The following is a 21,397-nucleotide window of genomic DNA, read 5'->3' on the forward strand; positions in this document are numbered from 1 at the left end:
TCATACAAGATAATGAAAATTCCACAATAAATAAACTTGCATTAATTTATAAGAGATCTTGTTCAATCAAACATTAAAAGCTTCAACTTCACCAACAATGGTGGAAAAGATGGAGCACACAATTCTAAAGAGATTCTAAGCTATTTTTAGGAGGCAACACAAAAGGAATAAAAGTAATGAATGTTGCATAACCTAATTTGAATCATAAAGTAGTACTTATAGTAGTCTCAAAAAGGAAATAAAACATCCTACAAATGAGTGTTGGGCCTAAAGAGGAAATGTGCAAAAGCCTTAGTCCTTTTCTTCAAATTTCTGAATCCCTCGAATAAGTCATTGCACGAATCGTGCAACTCAACTTATACAAGCTTGCACGATTCGTGCAAGAATCTTCAAAAGCTTCTGCCCTCTTTTCTGGATGATGCACGATCCGTGCAATGCTTCTGGCCTCTAGGAATTCTCCGATTCTTTCGCTTCCGGCTTTGCTCTTCGCTTCCTTTCTTTGAATCTCCCTCTTTTTACGCCAAAGATGCATCCTAACGCTCCATAATCCTGAAACGCTTAAGCACACAAATAAGATATAAAAATACCTCAAAGTGCATAGAAAGAGACACTAAAATGCATCAAAAACACTCTATATTATAGGAGTAATTTACTCCTATAAATTTACCACCAACAGTGAATCGCTATGGATTTTAAGGCTTTTGGTTCTTACTTCCAAAGATTAACCGACTCCTGTAATTAAAGCTTCATATTAGGCAACATTATTGCTCGCCTCGAATTGACATGTACTCTGTATTCTATCTTGATTTTTCCCGGTCCTATCAGGATGGCTCCTGCTCTAGCCCTTTTCATTTGAAGCTCCATCAACATGTAACTCCCAAAGAAGGTCTAAGCTTGGGTCTTTATGTTTGCCTGGTGTGATTTTGGCTACGAAGTCTGTTAATACTTGTGCTTCAGCGTTTGCCGGGATTCGCAGCGAATGTCGTGTTCGCTCAGTTGGACCGACTAGTGGATGAGTCGTCTTGGGGTTTCGGGTCTTTGCGATGTTTTCCTTAATGGATGATTTATTTTTACTATTACAATGTGTATTTGGAAGTGGTATTTTACTTTTTTCGCAGTGGTCACGACTGCTAGCGCCAATTTTTCTATCTCTGGATATCTCTCTTCAGCTCCTTTTAGCACTCGGCTAATATAGTAAATTGTCTTTAACTCTCCTTCCTCTTCTCTTACTAAGACTGTTCCGATTGTTTCCTTCCTCGTGCAGTTGTATACATATAGAATTTCTCCGGGCAATGGCCGACTCAAAAGTGGCAGGGAGCTCAGGAACTTTTTTAACTCTTCGAACGTCTTCTGACATTCTTCATTCCACTTGAATTTTTAAGAGCTTTTGAGGGCTTCAAAGTATGGTAGACATCTTTTCGTCAAACAAGACATAAATCCTCCGATGGTTGTGACTCACCCATTAAGCTTTTGATTTCATTTATGCTCGTTGGTGGCTTCAAATCCATTATTGCTTTGATTTTTTCGGGATTCGCCTCGATTCCTCTTTGGGATATTATGAATCTTAGGCATTTTCCCCTTCCACTCTGAATGCACATTTATCAAGATTCAACTTCATCCCAAACTTTTTCAGGATTTTGAAAGTTTCCTCCAAGTCTTTGGCATGGGTCTCGGCTTTTTTGCTTTTTATGATTAGATCGTCTACGCATACTTGGAAACTTTTTCCGATTTTGTCTTGGAATATAAAGTTCATTAGCCTTTCATACGTCGCCCCAACATTTTTTAACCCGAACGGTATTGCAGTATAGCAATATGTTCCGTCTTTAGTGATGAACGATGTTTTCTCAGGATTTTCTTCTTTCATTGAGATTTGATGGTAGCCTTGTGCTGCATCAGCCAAACTATATCTGGCATATCCAACTATAGAATCCATTAGCAGATCTATTTCAAGTAGCGGGTAGCTATCCTTTGGGAAAGTTGTATTCAGCTAGGTGTAATTAACAAACATTTTTTTTCATTAGCTTTCTTTACGATCACCACATTGCCTACCCACTCGGAGTAGTGGACTTCTCTGATGAATCCGACCTTTTTTAATTTTTCTACTTCATCTGCGATTATCTTCTATTTTTCTTCCAAGAATTTTCTTTTCTTTTTCTTTCCAGGATTCACCCCCTCTGGTACGCTCAGCTTGTGGGTTATGATGTGCGGATCAATCCTACAATTTTCAAAGCTTTCAAGGCGAACGTTCCTATGCTGTTTTTTTAGAATGGCCACGATCTCCTTTTTGAATTTGGGGTATATTCCTACCCTTAGGTTCACCTTCTTTTCTGCATCTAGCTTCAACATTTGCATCTCGCCTTTGGGGACGCTTTCCTTTTTCTCTATGTCATGGTTCATGATTTATTTGATTGGCATTGTTTCAAAGAATTCCTTTACAGATTTGTTGTAGCACTTCCTGGCTGTTGTTTGCCTTCCTTTTATTGTGATGATTCCCCCCTGGTTGGAATTTTCATTGTAAGCGCTTTTATGCTGGTGACAACCGCCGAATTGTGGAGGAAGGGTCGCCATAGGATGACGTTATGCGGTAGATCAATGTATACTAAATAGCATTAGAAGTTCCTTGTCTTTCCTCTCCTTTTCCAATTTCAAGTCTCGGATTATAGGACAAACAGGTTTTATGGGCATTCCGCCGAATCCAGTTAGTGGGGTGGCGGTTCTCTTTAATTCTGTTGTTGTTCGCCCGAGGCCTTTATAGGCTTTCTTGGTCATCAGGTTTATTACGCTCCCTTTGTTTATCAGAATTCTTTCCATGTTCCAGTGTTCAGTTATCATTGTTACTACAAGGGCGTCATTATGTGTCTCATTAACTCGTCCAAAGTCCCCGTCGTTGAACGTTATTGCAGGTAATTCCTTTGAATCTCTTAGCTCCCCTTTTTTCCCTTTTTCTGGTGTGCATTGTTTGTGCTTTTTATCATGTAAATTTCTGGGGATGATGCCTATTTTTCACGTTCCTTTGCTCCGATTTTTCCTGCTGGGTTTTTCTTTATTAAGTTGCTTTTTCCATTGGTTGCTTGTTCTTGAGATTTAATCCGTCAAAATTCATTATGTCAATGAAATTTATTTGAGTTCAGAAAGCTCCTCCGATTTTTGAAGTTTTTGCTTTCCCCACAGACAGTGCCAATTGATGGAGTCTATCTTCTTGATGGTAGTTAGACCTGAAAAATATGGTAGATGGTCAATCGGATGGTGGTTATCCGATTAACTCTCCTATGCTTAAGTCAATAATGAGCTTAAGAGAGTATTTTTGTATTGAATGTAGTAGTGTTAAAAGGCATACCTTATGTCTTTATATAATGAACATAGTGAATACCTTTTAGAATTGGAATAGGAAAAGAATTTGTTATTCAATAACAGTCATATTTAGGAGTTTCTTCCTAAATAAGATTATCCTCCCAGGTAGGCATGTTTCAAGTAGGAAAGTGATTTAGCAAGATCTGGTCTTCAAGAATCTTCATTCTATTTCCGTGTGATTAGATCCTCTAGCGGCGTGCTTTGGACATGATTCTGGATTTAGGATTCGGCCTTGCTGGATGTAAACACCTATATTCCGGACATGTAAAATGTGATAAGGGAATAAAGTGTCCAATGATGATTTCCAGAGTAATTCATCCGGGTGACGAGAGCTATCGATTTAGTTGTTTGAATCCAAGCAGGCGTGATTAGTGCACAGTTGCAAAATTGAGGGATTGAATCGTAATTAGCCGTAAATAGCCTATAAAAATTCAAAGAAATTGTGGTATAAGTCTAGAAAGTGGACTAATTGCAATATCTTAAGAGTTTATGGGATATTTACAAGTTTAACGGACTGAAATTGACCATACCAAAACCCTTAGGGTCCCAAAAGCCATTTTTGACACTTCTTGGCACCAAATTAGCCATTTAGCCATATCACCTAATTAATGATCTAATACGAATTTAATATGGTAATTATCAATTCAAGAGTTCTAAGCTTACCCATCTTATCACTTCACTCATTTGCAGAGGCTTGACATAACTGAAACACTTAGTAAACCCTACGTCACCCTAACCTCTATGAATAGAACTTCTAATTAACCTAGCTGAGGGTCGGACTAGAAGCAAAAAAATGCAACAGATAAACCCTAGGAAATTTCTAGTTTTGGATAAACCCTATCATCAAACACACACTAACGTACAAACCAGTCTAGAAAACAAGGTAAGACGCTTTAACCTCTCAAAGACACCTGCAACACACTAATCCGAAACTGGATTCTACATCCGTATCACCAGAAAACGAGTTAAGACTCAGAAGATACCTCAGAGGACCCATTTATATCTCTCATCACTTTTATCTCATATAATTTAGAACTGCTAAGTTTGATATATTAGAATGCATGCTAGGTTGTTTTGCTGTGAAATTACCTAAAACTGTGTTCTTGACATAAAATGTCTTTTCCATGATTGTCATGCCTTTATATTCTCAATATGATTGTCTTAGAAGTATGTATATGAGCTGTTTATATGAAAATCTAGAATTGCATGTTGGTATTGTTATATCTAGACGCTTATAATGCATGTTTATAACATAAAATGCCACGATTGCCATGTTTGTTGTGTTCCTAGCTGTTTTGATATGATTGCCATGAAATTAGTTTAGAATCATGATTTTAAGATGTTTAATTTGATTTTAGACATTATATTTTGATCTCAGTATGTTTTGGTACGTTTTCCCTTGAATTTTAGTGGGTTTTTTTTATTGTTTTCGCATGAAACGGAGCCAAAACGACAAACCGACTCCGCTAACCACACTGCCGCCGTCGCCAGATCATAGTGGTGACGCTTCCACTATGAAGTGATGCCGCCTCTAGTCCCATTGGCGCCCAGTTCTTTCCTTACCCCTTCCCAAAATTGCTTCCCAGATCCTTCCAGACCCGATCCAACATTATTTTCGTGTTTTCGGGCTCGTTTGAGCTCGGAATTGGGCCCTATTTGAGCCCACGTGCACTATTTTAAATATAATTTTATAATCTGTGTTGTAAAGGGCCTGTCCCTATTAAATTTGGGCCTCAATGCCCAAACTTGTAACCCTCTAAGCAAATCGGGCCCTGAAGCCCACAATCGACGAAACCATCAACTTTCAGGAGGGATTCCGAGTTTGTTTGAACTCGTAATCGACTGTGGTTCAAGCCATTGGAATCTTATTGACGAGACGAAGAACTTCCGTGTTCTGCCGGGAATCCAGTTCCGACCACACCGACGGTCAAAACGCATCGAGTGCTAGGCACTCCGGTCAACGAGGTTAAAAAGTTTTATGAATGTAAACTAATCCAGACCAACCCTTTCTTTGACTATTTAATATAAACCGACATGTTTAGATGTATGCATAAGAGTAAGTGCTATTTTCCTCAAATGCCAGAATCGAGTCATATGCGCGTCTTATATGGGGCCCTTTACTGCTTTCATACGTGTTTAATTTCCAATAAATTATACAGTGAACTACATAAATGTTGAGATGAGATAACGAAATATGTATAGTAAATAAACCGGTAATTGATAAGCCAAACACATGAGTCTTGGTGAGGTCCACAAATCCGGTCTTTTGTCTGGCGTACGATAATCTTACCCACAAGCGAGTAAGATTATCCAGTCGATATAAAAGGCATTTCCTAGTTGAACTAGGTGGCGACTCCATTATTTCAAACTTTTCCAGATCTGAAGTCAGCAATAAGTTTGGCGAGCGGCCCCGAACCCCACTCCGCGCACACTAGGGATTCAGGTGAATCCTTTTGGATAGTCTTTAGGCACGACAAGATCTCTAGGACTTGGAAATTGTTTGCTTTGGGCATTTAGCTTTGGGCGATCCTTGAATTCGCTCTGGCCAGAGGATTTTGTATGACTCGGTTTATTATTCTTATTTTGAAATTTTGTTCCTATCAGTAATGATGATATTCCTCTAAATGCTCAAAATGTAGAATACACGTAAGAACACTCCACTCCATCGTCTAGCATAAATGGTACACTATTAACCACTTCATTAGCTAATCATTTATTATATATTTATTATTCTTATGTTCTTACGGATATTATGAATATCAGAGTGAACCTTTATTTTAACTGTCTTCTCTATGGGACCATGCACTAAAACCCTTACCAAGACAGATTTGGCTCAATAAAATTATATTGAGAAAAATTATCCAATACAATCGTTGCGCCATGTCATTCGTGCAACAAAACAATTATGTGTTAGCCATGTAGAATTTTTAATGATTAGAAAAAGTAATAATTAAAAAATTTCCTATTGCAAATACTCATTCGCTTATTGTAAGTATGCCATAGTATAAACAATATACAGTATAAACACTCTTATATTAATCACAAAAGATAGGCTGATTTGGGTTTGCACACATATTAAAAAATTTAGTAATTTTAGTTTAAATTACACTAATTTCCTATCATACCCTTCCCTTATATATACTACATTTTTTTTATCAGGAGATAGAGATTTATACTATGTTACCATCTGGTCTGTGTAAATATACCTACTGTCTCCACAAATGCATAATACTATTGGTCACTAAAATTATGTAACATAGAATAAAGAGCCAAAAGTAACGGTGAGGTTCAATACATGGGAGATCTTCATGCACTGCACATTGACCGAAATAATTACTAATTGGTGTTAATATTAAAATATGAGCCAAAATTAACTTTGTTGACTAAATTAATTTAACTAAAAATATTTTAGACAATTACTTAATTAACTAACTTATAAATAAAATAATCAATCTATAATTTGGAATAACTAAAAAAAATCAGCCTATTTTTTTAGATGGAGGGAGTAATAATTAAAAAATTATCTACATTATAGAGAAATTTTTAGGTAGATTCAGTCTAGCATATCATTTGTAAACTAGTCTATCACATTATGACATATCATTAAAATAATAGCACTGTAATTTTATTTATTACTTTTTCACTTTTAAATAGTAATATTACGATAGTGCCATTATTTTAATGACGTGTCATAATGTAATAGTTTTAGTCCATAGATGACATGGTATATTAAGGCTACTCGACAATTTCTCCAAAATCATATGTGCATTTTACCTCCCATGTATGGTTATATCTATCATAAAACAAGTTGAAAAATATGCTGTTTAGGCACTATACTTTTTTGGCTTAATACATAGTTTGACCCCTGAACTTGTACCCTTTTACCCATCTAACCTCTAAACTTAACGTCTCACCTATCGAACCTCTGAACTTGTTAAATAATCCGATTTGACCCCTGAACTTGATAAATATGTAAATATTGAACCCTTCGTGTCCACCTGTCACTTGAAACATTCTAGAAGAAATTGTGTACGGAGGGGTTCAATGTTTACGTATTTATCAAGTTCGGGGGTCAAATCGGATTATTTAACAAGTTCAGGGATTCGATAGGTGAGACGTTAAGTTTGAGGGTTAGATGGGTAAAAGGGTACAAATTCAGAGGTCAAACTATGTATTAAGCCATACTTTTTTCCTATTAGGTTTTTTTTTTTATCTTGCATTTACTAGTGTACGTAAAACAAAAATAAAAAAGTCATAAGAAAGGTGTAACCAAGAAGAAGAGAGGGACGCCAATTAACTGTTTTTTTAGTATGACAAAAGAAAATAAAATTGTACTCCCTCCGTCCCGTTTAAGAAGGGACAAATGAGTTTTGCACAAAGATTAATAAAATAAGACAATATTTTATTTTGTCATGTCTACCCCTATTAATTAATATATTTTCTCCTAATAATAGAATAAATGTATTGTAAATTGAATTGCATTTAATGCATATTGAAATAACTAAAGGGATAAAAGTGGAAGTTCAATATAAATTGGCATAGAAAACACGATATGGCCTTCTTAGATGGGACAAAATAAAATTGGATATGTCCCTTCTTAAACGGGACGGAGGGAGTATGTTGTTCCAACTTACAAATTAATGGTATTGGCTTACATTAATGCGTGTGGACCTATAATTTTAATGTAAAAAGATATTATCATTTTCATGATTGAAAAAATTGTAGGAAGATATTACAATCATTTTCATGACTAGTTTTTCTTTTAATTTTAGGAAATTTTCATGACTAGATATTAGTAGCTTTGAGTTCTTTTTTGAGGCAATTAGCATCTTTGAGTTGATATTTCTTTATAAACACTTGACATTTTCTATTGTTATCAAGTTGATATTCTATTACTTATCATTGGATACGAGTCACTCAATTGTCAGACTCACAATGAGTCGTTCATTTGTCGCTCACACACACAAAAATTGACATTTTAAATAGGAAAAAGGGTCATTTATACCCCTATAGTTTGTCTTTAGGATCAAGTAAGCCCTCAACGTATAAAAAGGTTCAAATATGCTCCTAACTTCTAAAAAAATGAACAATCAGGCCCCTCATTTGGACAACCAGACCCCTAACGTTTTATTTATGCGTCAAAATTAGGGACCTCGTTGTCAACATTTTAAGACGTTAGGGGCATATTTGAACCTTTCCGGACATTAAGAGCTTAATTGATCCTAAAGGCAAACTATAGGAGCATAAATGATCCTTATCCTTTTTAAATAATAATAATAATAATATTACTCTCAACAAAAGTTGATTATCCACAATTTTCGTAAAAAATGAAATAAGAATCACGAGTTATTCTCTTTTATAATTGTTTTAGATGCAGTTATACTCTTTTACAATTATTTAGATGTTTTCAGACTTAACAATAGTGTTTCAAAAATAAATCCGGACAATTCATAAATCGACTGTCAATAGAAATATCAGTTTGATTTGATTTTTCTTAAAATTTAAAAATATGGGTCTATCGGTTTGAAAAAAAAAACATTTTGACCGATTAATTATGAATTAAATATAACTATAACAATGAAATTACGTATATTTCTATTACAACAAGAACTTTAAAAACTGATAAAATAAATCATTTTTATATTTTGATGAATCGAAATATATAGCTATTTCAAATGAAAATATTCTAATATTTACACCATGATGTACATTGTTCTGGCAGTTACATGAGTGTCTTTTTAAAATAATATTTTGATTTGTCATATATATAAATTAATGACTAATTTTTAAATTTTAAAGGTCGTGATGTAATATAAAAGACATTAGAATTCATAATGGAGCAAAGGATAAAAAAAAACCCATGAACTTGACACGAAGTATCAAATACATCCAAATTCGCAAAATCAGATCAAATTACCTCAGAGTTTGGCAAAACCGGATCAAATTGACCCCTCGACCACTATCGCCCACTCTCAACCCTCGTTTGAACACACTCTACAACGTAAAAAACCCTAAATTAATTCTTATTTTTTTTTAATTTTTCAAATTAATACTTGAAAATGTCTAACTTTTTTTAAATTAAAATATAAAATAAGTAACCAACCATCACTGTAGGAAAAAATTATGCCAGCCGAAAAAAATTTCTAGTCTTCTTTGTGAAGAACAGATCTGTTCTCTAACATGATCTGTTCTTCTCGTGAAGAACGTCTGTTCTTCAACGCGAAGAACAAACGTTCTTCCGAGAAGAACAGATCTCGCGAAGAACATATAACATCTGTTCTTCTTGGGAAGAATAGAAAATCTCTTCTTTTAAAATACAAATTTGCCGGAAAAAAATTTCTGCAGTGGGTGGTGGCTGCTGGAATGTTTTTTCCGGTGGTGGGTTAGATTGGTATCCGGAGTGAAAAAAGATCAGGCTATGGAGTCAGAGTCGATAGTGGTTTTCGGCGGATGTGGCGGTTTCCGGTGGAAATGAGGGAGTAAATTGATCCGATTTTATAAAGTTTAAGAGTATTTTGATACGATTTATCTAGTTGTGAGTTTGTTTGATCCACTTTTGTAGATTTGAGCGTATTGATATTTCTTGCCAAGTTCATAAGTTTTATTTTTATCCTTTACTCATCTATAATTTGTTTGTACAATTAATCCATAAATATTTGTTCTATTGAATCATAAATTTAATCAATTTTTATAAATTTAATTTTTAAAAGTTACAAAAATTCATATAGAATTTAACAGAAGTTTTTACATATATATATAATATAAATATTTTCATTTAAACGGTTAATTAGTAGTTAAACTGGTGGAAGCATGAATGGGTAGTAAAGTAAAGAGTGGTGGAAACAATGAACCGGTGGCGTGTACTTACAAGTTAATCGAAGCTGTTGCTCCGCACCTTCATTTCATTGTCTTCTTCCTTTATCTCTTTTCCAAATCCATCAACACTTTACTCGCTCATCTCTAAACTCCAAACATATTAATTAACAAATAACCTTACAATTCTACCTTCCATGGCCGCCTCTCTGCTCTTCCTTTAATTCGAATTTCACTCCACTCTCTCCCCTTCTAATTGTTCTTCCCAAAGTCTCAATCTTTTCAATACCCACATGGGATTGGGTCTAAAATTTGATAAACAAGCAGCTCCCAATGGAAGAATTTCAACAATCAGCATCACACCTATCAACTTCAATCCAACAATCTTTCCATACCCGCTACTCTATTTCAGTCCAGGATGCTCTTAACGCCTTACCCCACTCTTTCACCATCACCGATCCTCACATTTCGGGCCACCCAATTATCTTCGCCAGTCGCGGCTTCTCCAAAATGTCTGGCTACTCGAATGACGAAATTATCGGCAGAAACGGCCGCGTTTTTCAAGGTCCTAAGACTAACAGAAGCTCAGTCATGGAAATTCGTGAAGCAATTCGTGAAGAGAGAGCTTTGCAGATTACTTTATTGAATTACCGTAAAGACGGCACGCCGTTTTGGCTGCTCTTTCATTTGACGCCTGTTTTTGATCACAAGGATGGCAGAGTTGTTTATTTTTTAGCCGTTCAGGTACCCATTATCAAGAGGGGTCACGGGTCGGGTTTGTCCGATGATGAACCTGGGTTGATGAGAGAGATTGTGTTCGGTTCTTGTCGGAGAGAAGTTTGTTCTGATTCTCCCATTGAGCTGGGTCGGGTTTTGTCACTGGATTCTGATACTAGAGGTTTCTTTTTCATAATTTTCTGCCTTTTATCTTTATTAATTCATGGGCTAGGTAGCAAGAACACGGATACAGGAAACGGGACACGGCGAAACGGATTTATTTTAAGTTTTCCTATGTTAAAATTGAAGTTTCGTGTCCGAAATGCCAAGTGTCCCATATGTTTCCCGTCCAAACGAGAAACATTGATTGAATGAAGTGTCCGTGCTACCTAGTCATGTGAGTATCTATTAACTGATTATTATTTATTTATAGGATTAAATATTGAGGAGACATGTGAAGCTAGTGAAGCAGAGAAGAGAAAAGCAGCAACTGCAATTAACAATGTATTGTCTGTGTTGACAACTTATAGTGAGTGTAGTGGCAAAAGATGCAGTTTACTTGGAGCAGGGATTATCAGTTCATCTTTGAATATATCTCTTGGTAGAATCAAACAAAGCTTTGTATTGTGAGTTGTTTCACTTTCTGAAATTGTTTTGTATTCGGTACTAAAACTATCATCTTTATATGATTGCTAACATTCATACCTGTATTTTTGGATTTACAGGACGGATACACATTTTCCGGATATGCCTATAGTTTATGCTAGTGACGCCTTCTTGAAATTGACGGGTTTGTTCCATTTTTCTTCAATTAAAACAAATTCTATAATGTCATTTTATCAATGTACGATAAATGCCGTTGTTTAGCTACCTGAGGTACTTTGTTGTCTTGTATCTGTAGGTTATGCTAGGCATGAAGTGTTGTGGCGCAATTGTAGATTTTTAAGTGGCGCTGATACTGATACCTCAGCTATTGAGCAGGTACATATTTCCCGTTGTTACATTTGTACTAGTTGAAATGGAGGTTGTTTCTTCGGTTAAAAGCTTACATCGATTTTGATTTTTTTTTTTCCAGATAAAGATATGTATAAAAGCCGAACAAGCATGCACAGTACGTATCTTAAATTACAGGTTGATTCTTTCACTATTCTTTCAACGTGGTTGAAGAAAGCAAAGTGTTGTTCAGTGTTTTAACTAACTGTTTTTCGTATTTTATTAGGAAAAATAAGACTACATTTTGGAATCTTCTTCACATATCACCCATTCGTAATGCTACTGGCAAGGTATTTTGTGCATGAAATTCGTCTATTATTTGCAATTTTTCATTCCTTATCGCTAAAGTATTACCTGCTTAATTTGGAGTACTGGAAGTTAGCTGCTCTTCATTTTATTTCTTTACTTTAGCCAATTTTGCTCTTCTGTTCATTTGGATTCCTAATATGGTTTCGCAGTGGGGTACATCATCTTAATAGTTGGCCTTGAAAAACGAATCTATTTATAATAGGTTGTCATGACTCATGAAGCTCAGAAAATGGCCCTGGTTTTTTGAAATTTTAAGAAAAATGCTTGCAGGTCAATAGTTTTTCAGGTGTTCTACGCACCTTAGAAAACCGAAACGCTTCTTAGTGGATCTATGAGTTTGTGTAGCAGCTTAATTCCGGGTTGTCAATTGTGTTGCATGCTTGACAATTATTTCCACATAGTGGTAACTGGGTTTTAATATAACCTTTTCTTTCTTTTTTGCAACCACCTCCTACTGCTGTTTGCAATAGATAAAACGGTTAATTTGTAGCGAGGCATGGATGCACTAGCTCTTCTTTCGTAAATGGACAAAGAATATTGTAAATATAAATGTTACCTGAAACTGATTGTTTTGCTAGATTAGAGAGCTTGGTCATAAGTGTTTTAATTGTTGTGTAACCTTACACTGGAAATAGATGGTTAAACAATTGAAAGAATTTTACAATAGATTTATTGAGATTTTCTAACCAAAACATGCCTATTCTATCCATTGTCAGGATTATAAAAGATAGATGGCTGTTATAATTCGCTTATTAGTTTGTGAATCGTGATTATGATGCCCATGCTTCAGGAGGTGTTCAAAACTGTTTTTTCCCTTGTAGTTAATTCTGTTTCACTTGCTTGATCTGGAACATGATCCTATTTTCTTAGATAAAGTATCCTTTTGAGATCATATGGGGTTCAAAAAATTTCCATAGCTATTTAACTCTCAGTATTTCGTTGTGCCTACAGTTTCAACTATCATCGTCTAGATACCTATTCCTGATTGTATCTTTATTTTGTAGAACCTCTTATGTCAGCCTTAAACATTGTGGAAGGATTAAAGACGCCTTTAATAATGGTACATGGAAACAATGTAGCTTTTTTGTTTTATGTATTGCAATTTTAGGAACTTCTGATGATAATCATGTGTTACGCCCCTCAATTGTCGACGTTAGCAACTGTCATTATTAATGCTGGTGTCGCATGTATTCCCATTGTTTACGAAACTTGTCAATATCTGATTGAAATTGGCTATTTATATGCGGGATTTCCATGGTCTCCTTTTCTCGAATTTAGTTGTTTAGATCAGTGTCAGGATGCGAAGGCCATAAATTTAGAACACATTGTTGAAGAAAGTTATCTTCGAGGACAATCGATATCTGTAATCTTGTTCCAAAATCCATGATTTTGGATGGTTGGGAAATCTTCGAATGCTTGCAATGTAACTGACAGTATAAGAACACTTGTATAGCAACTGTCTTCATGCATATTTTATTTGTAATTCAGATAGCATACATGGTGGGTGTGCAGCTAGAAGAAGGATGTAAGAGGCAGCAAGAAAGTTGCGGATTGAGCCCCGAGATGAAGCAGCTTAGTTGCGTCGGTGCAGTGAGGGTAGCTGTAAGGAGTTCATCAATTGGTGCTGGATCCTCTAAATCATAGGAATTCATGTAAATGCTGAAACAGGAGAGAATTTTTTTTGATAGTCTTGTGATTGTTTTGTTCCCATACAAAAACATTTTAAAGATAGGTAACACAATTCGCTGTATGTATGTATATGTATCCAAATTCTGTATAGTTAAACTTGAACTTATCAGTGCAACAAAGCCATCTTTTATTATATTCCGTTACCGTATTCTCTCGTTAAATCCACGCCCATTTGCTGCTTAATCTATCTAACCAACCGTAACTTACCATAATCAAGAAAATCCTTTACCATCTTTAAACGTCAAGAAACCAAAAAACAAACTAACAAACATCAAGAAATGGCGACGACGATCAAGAATCAATCATTCTTTTCACTTCTTTTCGTTTTCTTTAGCCTCTCCGCCTCACAATACCTCCCCTACAGTTACAGCACCCCGCCGTACTTCTCCATGATAACCGCCGGGCGATGGGTTCTTCTCCAAGAAAGCATAGGCATCTCCGCCATGCACATTCAGCTTCTCAGGAACAACAAAGTCATCATCTTCGACCGTACTGATTTCGGCCCTTCTAATATCTCTCTTCCCGACGGTAAATGCCGCTTCAACGACGACGCCATCCCCCTTGACTGCACCGCGCATTCCGTCCTCTACGACGTCGCTTCCAACACCTTCCGCCCGCTCATGATCCTCACCAACACTTGGTGCTCTTCTGGCTCCGTCAATTCCGACGGCGTTCTTGTTCAAACTGGCGGCGATGCTAGAGGTGAACGTGTTGTTCGTACATTCACGCCGTGTGACGACGATTCTTGCGACTGGATTGAGCTTGACGACAGTAATAACACTCTGTTTAACAGAAGATGGTACTCCAGTAATCAGATTTTACCGGACGGTAGAATCATAATCGTGGGTGGTAGACGGGTTTTTACTTACGAGTTTTACCCCAAGGTTAATTCTTTTGTTCAAGATAACTTCACGTTACCGTTCTTGATTAAAACTAGAGACCCGTTAGAAGAGAACAATCTTTACCCGTTTTTACATCTTTTACCCGACGGTAATCTTTTCATTTTCGCCAGTAATCAGTCAATCTTGTTCGATTATTCAAGAAACAGAGTTGTTAAAGAATTCCCGGTTTTACCCGGCGGTTCAAGAAACTTCCCCTGCACTGGCTCCTCCGTTTTGCTTCCTCTCCGGTTAAATAACACCGTCAGTGCTAATATTAACATCACCATGCCGGAGGCGGAGGTGATGGTTTGTGGCGGGTCAAAGCCGGGCGCGTATATCAAAGCAAATTTTGAGAATGTTTACGTGGAAGCATCAAGAACATGTGGCAGGTTAAAAGTGACCGACCCGAATCCTCAATGGGTCGTGGAGTTCATGCCCATGCCCCGAATCATGAGCGATTTGTTACTTTTACCCACTGGTGACGTCATTATCATCAACGGCGCTGCTAATGGAAGCGCCGGTTGGAACGATGCGGTCAACCCGGTTTTCAATCCGGTGCTCTACTTGACAGAAGCGGATCCGAGTCAAAGATTCGTGGTTCTTAACCCGACGAATATCCCACGTATGTACCACTCAACAGCCGCATTATTGGCAGATGGCAGGATATTAGTGGGCGGAAGCAATCCACACCCAACGTACAACTTCACGGCATATCCGTACCGGACAGAACTGAGTTTAGAAGCGTTTTACCCGCCGTATCTGGACATAATCCACTTGCCGTTAAGGCCGTCTATTTTATCAGTGGAGTCAGCGTATGGAACGGTGCCGTATAATGAGATGTTTGCCGTGACGTTTGTAGTGTCGCTGTACCGTGAGGATTTGGGGATAGGAGTGCAGCTGATGACGGCGTCGTTTAATACGCATTCGTATGGGATGAATCAGAGAATGGTTATGTTGAATGTGGTGAGCGTGTGGAGATTATCGGAGTATGCACATAAAGTGAACGTTGTTGGCCCCACTAATGTGAAGGTGGCCCCGGTTGGGTATTATATGCTTTTTGTTGTCCATGCTGGCATTCCCAGTGCTGCTGTTTGGATCAAGTTACAGGATTAGCCAAGTATTTTTGATTGCTGATGCTCGAAAAATAAAAAAAGAAATGGAGATGCGGGGTATCGATCCCCGTACCTCTCGCATGCTAAGCGAGCGCTCTACCATCTGAGCTACATCCCCATATTGATGGAGCCATTCAATTAAATTTTGCATTCTTTGTTGTTTGTTTTTATATTTGTGAAAATTATACAAAATGACATTTGGTTATCAGAATCAGAATAAGCAAGAATTAATGCTAAAAGCCTTTTTTCTATTCTTTTCAATCAGTTTCTTCCCTATGATCAAAATCAAGTCTCTCAGATCACTATGACATTAAAACAACTCTAAATTGCATGCTCTGACTAGTAATTGGTTCATATATGTCTGTATATACAGCCAAAGGGTTGCTTTGATCAGATTATGAGTTTGATTTAACTAGTCAGAAGTTGCTGTGGATCTATATTTGTACCAGTTTGCCCAAAAAAGAAAATGCAAGAAGTTGACTACACTTAAGATACACAAGAGCCAGTAGAATCTTTCTAGGTGATAGTGATTTATGTTGCTGCCGGATAGCCATGGACTGTGGTTGTTGCTACCTGTTATGTTGTTAACTATGGAGACAACCACCGAGCTTAAATAGTATCCCACTGCCAATGATGCCCAAGATAGAGAAGTGGCCAGAGATCTCATTCTTGCTGGTGCTTCTGTAAAGAAAAACTCTAACAGTCCTGCCAATGTGAAAAGATCTGCTGATCCTAAGAATAAGTACTGAAATGCTACCCAGAAGAATGTGATGGGCAATGCTTCTTTCGACTCCAGGAGTCCCGAATTCGTAGCAACTCTCTTTCGCTTGATTTCCACTAGAGCTGCAGTCCCCATTGCTATTATAGAAAGAAGTAGACCAAAGCCTATTCTTTGTAGATGAGTGATCCCCATTTCAGTTTTCGTCGTTTTTCTTGCGAATGGAATGATGAAATGGTCGTAAATCGGCGCCAGGATCATGATGAACACTACGGGGAAAATGGGGAGTGAAGCCGGAGGTACTTTGAGAGAAGCTAGCTTGGTGTCCATAGTTGCAGCTTGTTGTACAGAAAATGTTGAGAGCTGAGCTAGGCAGCAATTCAGCATTATGGTGCAACCGAATATTGGGAGGATTTTTAACACTATCTTTACTTCCTCTACTTGTTGGACTGTGCATTCTAGTGCAGAGTGAAGTGGCATTTTCACTACTGCTCTGTTGAGGCAGCTGAAGCTTTTCGTTGCTGTTTCAGTCGACGTTGATGTCGATGTTGTTTCTTTAGATTTGTCTTTTGATCCTTCACTTGCACTGACAGGGCTCGTTGTCAAGCTCGCTACAGCATTGCTTGGACTTCTGCTCGTGCACGTATTAATCGTTGCAGCAACTAAAACCTGTTCAATCAAATACCGTTTATTACCAATTAGACCGAGTGTTGAAGCTCAATAATAATTATCCTTTGCATCTTTGTTTAGCCACAAACCACAGTGTGTATCTTGTTACCTTGAAAATGGTAGTAAGGGGACTTCCAGAAGGTATTTTATTCCTGTAAGTTGGAGAGCCTGAAAGAAAGATGAGTGCAGACAAAAATATAGCAATGGTAGAGATACCAAAGCCCCATTCCCAGCCTTTGTTGTCTTCAATCCAAACAACAAAAGTGACTGCAATTAGGCCTCCGCAAGACAGGCAGAACACAAAGTAATTAAAGAAGCTTGATCTCTGCTTCCTTCCTTGCGGTGAGCTCTCATCAAACTGCTCGGCTCCATGCGCAGGCAATGACCCTTTTATCCCTCCAACACCAAGAGCCACCAGATACAGCCCTGCAAACAGCATTGCAGCTTTTGAACCATCTACTTCCTCGCATACAATGCCGGGCTTGCATTCTGATGGCTTTAGTGAACCTGACCGCGCCTGTACTGTCAGTATCACCAACCCCTGTTGCAAATCAAAGTTCAAACTTTTCTGTAACTATCATGTTATGTTGCACCAAAACTTATCGAGTCTATCATTTCGGTGTTTCATTAACGATTACGAAACTATAAATTTATCATTTTACTTCGATTCGGTGCTGTTTTCGTGCTAAAAGGTTACCACGGTTCTCCATTTTCCTGATTAAACTTGACCAATGTGAACAAAAATCCAATCTGATGGCCACAAAGGGCAATGTCTCAATCTTATGAGAAAGAAATAGTGCAACTAATTCCAATAGTTAGCTAAAATTAGCCAATCTAAGGCTCCTTGACCACGTGTTGATCCCCACTTCAGTTTTTGGACTGATATACCTTAGAAAAGGACTCATTGATATGAAATGTCACATAGCTGCCGGGTGACATATTATGCACAAAAATAATGATACCTTCAATACTCTAAAATCACAGCATAACTTAATAATGAGGGTCCTGTTACGTGGGATTCTTTGCGCCTTATTACTTGGTAAAAAGGGCAGAGTTCTGGATATAAACCTAATAATGTTCTTTTGACTACTTCTTATGTGGTTCTTTGTTATTGGACAAACTAAATTCTATTAATAACCCTGCACATGGTTCATGAATCTATCCAATTTTGTGCATTGATAGGTAGATTTGTAATTGGATTTGAGATGTACTTTGGCATTGCAACACTGAGAAATTTTTAGGTAGACCGAGTCTACCACGTCATCTATGGACTAAGCCATTCATAATATAACACCTCATTAAAATGATGGCAATATCGTAATATCATTATTAAGGTTTGAATGCATTTATTGCACAATTATTACGATATTACCATCATTTTAATGAGGTGTCATATTATGAGTGATTTAATCAATAGATGACGTGGTAAACTCGGTCTAATTAAAAAACTTTCTTGTAATACTATAAAAATGAGTTTTGGACACTATCTTAGTCTTTATCCCCACAAAATGGTAAGCCATGTAAAGACTAGACCAAGATTACCAAATCTAAGATAGAGACCACATTTAGTGGAACCATTAGGGGGAGAGGGACACGTGGCACTCAAAAATGAAGTCATAAAGGTTATTATCGGTAGAGACAAAATATTAGGAAGCAAAAAAGGACAATTGTTGATATTCAGAGAAAATAAAAATAAAGAAAAGAGAAAATGTAAGAGAAGAAGAAAATGAGGTTTCTATTTGTCTTTAGCCCACACAATCACTCTAACTAATTGCATACTCTGCATGAGCTGTTTTGGGGGTCCCATTACTATATTTTAAGTATTTAGATAAATAATCATGATGTAATTAGTACTTATCATTGACTTTCTATTCTCTCATGATCATCAAATCCTCTTGATATCATCTTCTGTGTGTTTTAAAATTTAAAATAAAACATATATCTAATAAAATTAATTGTAAAAATATATTAGATTCAGTTAGCTGATTTTGGGCAGATGAGGTCTTGGCCGAATGGCCAGGTCCTTAAATTTGTGTCTCGAGGTCGGAGTTCGACCCCCCGATTCTCCAGACCGTGATTTGTCTGTTTAAAAAATTATAATGGTACTAATTAATTCCGGTTAACCCCGCTAACAACTAACATACAATAGTTCTATCTCTACTAATATACTATGCTGCACGGAAACAAAAACAGATATGTAAACTGACACCGCAAAACGACTTCTTAAAAGTTATAGAAAATAAAAATGTGAGAAAACGTGTGTATATATATATATATATATAACTCTCTATAGAAAATATAGGTAGAACTTCAAGTTTTTTTTTATGTAAAAAATGAGTTTTTTTATTAGAAAATATGTATCTATTTTTTACTATTTACAAAAATGATTCCAAAACATTTTCAAAGAGTTTCTGAAAATTTTATAAACGTAAAAGTCCCAGAAATGGAAAAACGCACCTTATTCCAGGTTTTTATACATTATAAAAATTGTATTCAAGCCTATTGTATGCATAGAGAACAAAATTAGAGTGAATATGCATACTTGCTCCTTTAATCATAAGTTACCAATTATTTTAACTGTTATCATATCATTTTTAATAATATTATTCAATCATGTTAATTTATTTTCTTATTTAGTAACCGGCCGTTATAATAATTTTACCTCTATTTTATTTTCCATATATGTATGCTGCTATTTAATTTTGGGTTTTGTAGTTTTCTCCATTTTGTATTACCTTAACGTGCAAATATGACAAACGTTAATAAATGCAAATACATAAGCAAATTAGAAAAACGATAAACAAGTCCAAAGACTTTTGCTAATATTATCCACAAAAATGAGACTAATTTTAGTTAGGTTGAAAAAAAGCTGCAAATTGAAGCAAGTTGGTGCAAAAATGAAGCTTTATTACATCACACACATATATACATAGAACCCCAATCAGGACGGTGCCTTGTTAGTTGTGCCTTTAATTGCTAACTAACTGTTTTATTAATAAAAACAAATTGAATATGGCTTGGTATTGATCCTTTGATCAAGGGAAAGACAACCAATTAGAGTGTTAATTAATTAAAAAAACACCCAGTTGGTTAATTAACTAAGAAATTGAGGATGCATCACTAAACTGTAGTTCAAACGGTATAAACGCTGATCAGCAGGCTGTTAAATTGTGGATTCGATTATAAAAAAAATACCAGAAATTGAAGATGCATGTGGAGAAGAAAATACCAGAAATTCGATGGCAGCACTGAAGAGGAAGATGCGATAAGTGGCGAAAAACGCATCGGAGAGAAACCCGCCGAGAAGGGCTAAAAGGAAAGCGGTTCCCATGAAATTGGTGACATGAACTGCTGATCTAGAAGGAGAAAAGTGCATGTATTCTGATAAATATATCACCAAGTTGCTTGCATTTGCCAGAAATGCCAGATTCTCCATGATCTCCACAACTGCATCCCCATATCCATCATTTTTCTTAATTTATCACATCATTCAAACAACAAAATAATAACAAATCATAATGAATTACCCAATGCAAAGGAGGCTGCAGCCATGCCACCATGTTTCCCCTTGAGAGCAGCCCTATTTCTCCAGTCAACGTACCCTTCCCATCTGCTTATCTCTTGTTCTTCTTCTTGATCCTGTTTTTATTATCATAATCACATACCATGTTATCAAAATTCATCAAAAAAACTTTATATATACCAATTATAAACAACCCAGAAGAAGAAGAGGAACCCACCATTTAAGAGAAATTGAGAGAAGGAAAAAGAAAAAGAGTGAGTGATTTGAATTGTAAAGGAGAGTGACGACTGGTTCAGGATTTAAAGAGAAAAAGGTCCAAGCTCAGGACATGAATGGCAATGGACCTATTTGAAAGAAATATTACTAAATATTTTTTTTTATACTTTTCTTTTATTATTCTTTTAATTTCCTTTAATTTGTTGGTCCAATTTTATGATATTTCTGACTTTTTGTTTGTTGTTTGGCCAAGTAGTACCCGAATATCAACATATGTTATAAGAATAGGAGAGCTTATTCTTGTAGATCTGTTTGGTTTTAAACATCTGTTTTTCCTAAAACAACCACCAAAATAATTAAATCTTTTAACCCTATACTTTATACTACATTTTCATAAATATATTCA

General features: G+C 36.4%; 3 protein-coding genes and 1 non-coding gene across 7 annotated transcripts; 2 read left to right on the top strand and 2 right to left on the bottom strand.

The window, feature by feature from the left end:
• The first annotated feature begins 10,158 nt into the window (after positions 1-10,158).
• On the top strand, positions 10,159-14,005 carry LOC126686431 (protein TWIN LOV 1). Of its 4 annotated transcripts, XM_050380474.2 has the most exons (8): positions 10,159-11,062; positions 11,315-11,507; positions 11,607-11,671; positions 11,783-11,862; positions 11,957-12,012; positions 12,101-12,164; positions 13,188-13,243; positions 13,672-13,799. In XM_050380474.2, the coding sequence occupies exons 1-7, from the start codon at positions 10,498-10,500 to the stop codon at positions 13,206-13,208; spliced, it is 1,044 nt and encodes a 347-aa protein (XP_050236431.1). In that variant the 5' UTR covers positions 10,159-10,497; the 3' UTR covers positions 13,209-13,243; positions 13,672-13,799. The 4 variants fall into 4 exon arrangements, 2 of the variants coding, with proteins under 2 accessions (XP_050236431.1, XP_050236430.1); XR_007643962.2 differs by lacking the exon at positions 13,188-13,243 and having other exon boundaries at positions 11,957-11,992; positions 13,672-13,757; XR_008790890.1 differs by lacking the exon at positions 13,672-13,799 and having other exon boundaries at positions 11,957-11,992; positions 13,188-13,242.
• Positions 14,006-14,096: 91 nt separating this feature from the next.
• Positions 14,097-16,076, top strand: LOC126686430 (aldehyde oxidase GLOX). The gene has a single exon (XM_050380472.1). It carries the CDS (start codon positions 14,151-14,153, stop codon positions 15,864-15,866), a length of 1,716 nt encoding a protein of 571 aa, XP_050236429.1. The 5' UTR covers positions 14,097-14,150; the 3' UTR covers positions 15,867-16,076.
• Positions 15,911-15,983, bottom strand: TRNAA-AGC (transfer RNA alanine (anticodon AGC)). The gene has a single exon. It is a non-coding gene; the product is annotated as a tRNA-Ala (tRNA).
• Positions 16,077-16,092: 16 nt separating the features above from the next.
• On the bottom strand, positions 16,093-21,139 carry LOC126686429 (protein NRT1/ PTR FAMILY 4.6-like). The gene is made up of 5 exons (XM_050380469.2): positions 20,993-21,139; positions 20,780-20,891; positions 20,482-20,699; positions 17,362-17,793; positions 16,093-17,252 (listed from the first exon to the last, which is right to left on the bottom strand). The coding sequence occupies exons 1-5, from the start codon at positions 20,993-20,995 to the stop codon at positions 16,278-16,280; spliced, it is 1,740 nt and encodes a 579-aa protein (XP_050236426.1). The 5' UTR covers positions 20,996-21,139; the 3' UTR covers positions 16,093-16,277.
• Between the last annotated feature and the right edge of the window lie 258 nt (positions 21,140-21,397).

Source organism: Mercurialis annua, linkage group LG6 (genome assembly GCF_937616625.2).
Source record: "Mercurialis annua linkage group LG6, ddMerAnnu1.2, whole genome shotgun sequence".
NCBI classification, from domain to species: Eukaryota; Viridiplantae; Streptophyta; class Magnoliopsida; order Malpighiales; family Euphorbiaceae; genus Mercurialis; species Mercurialis annua.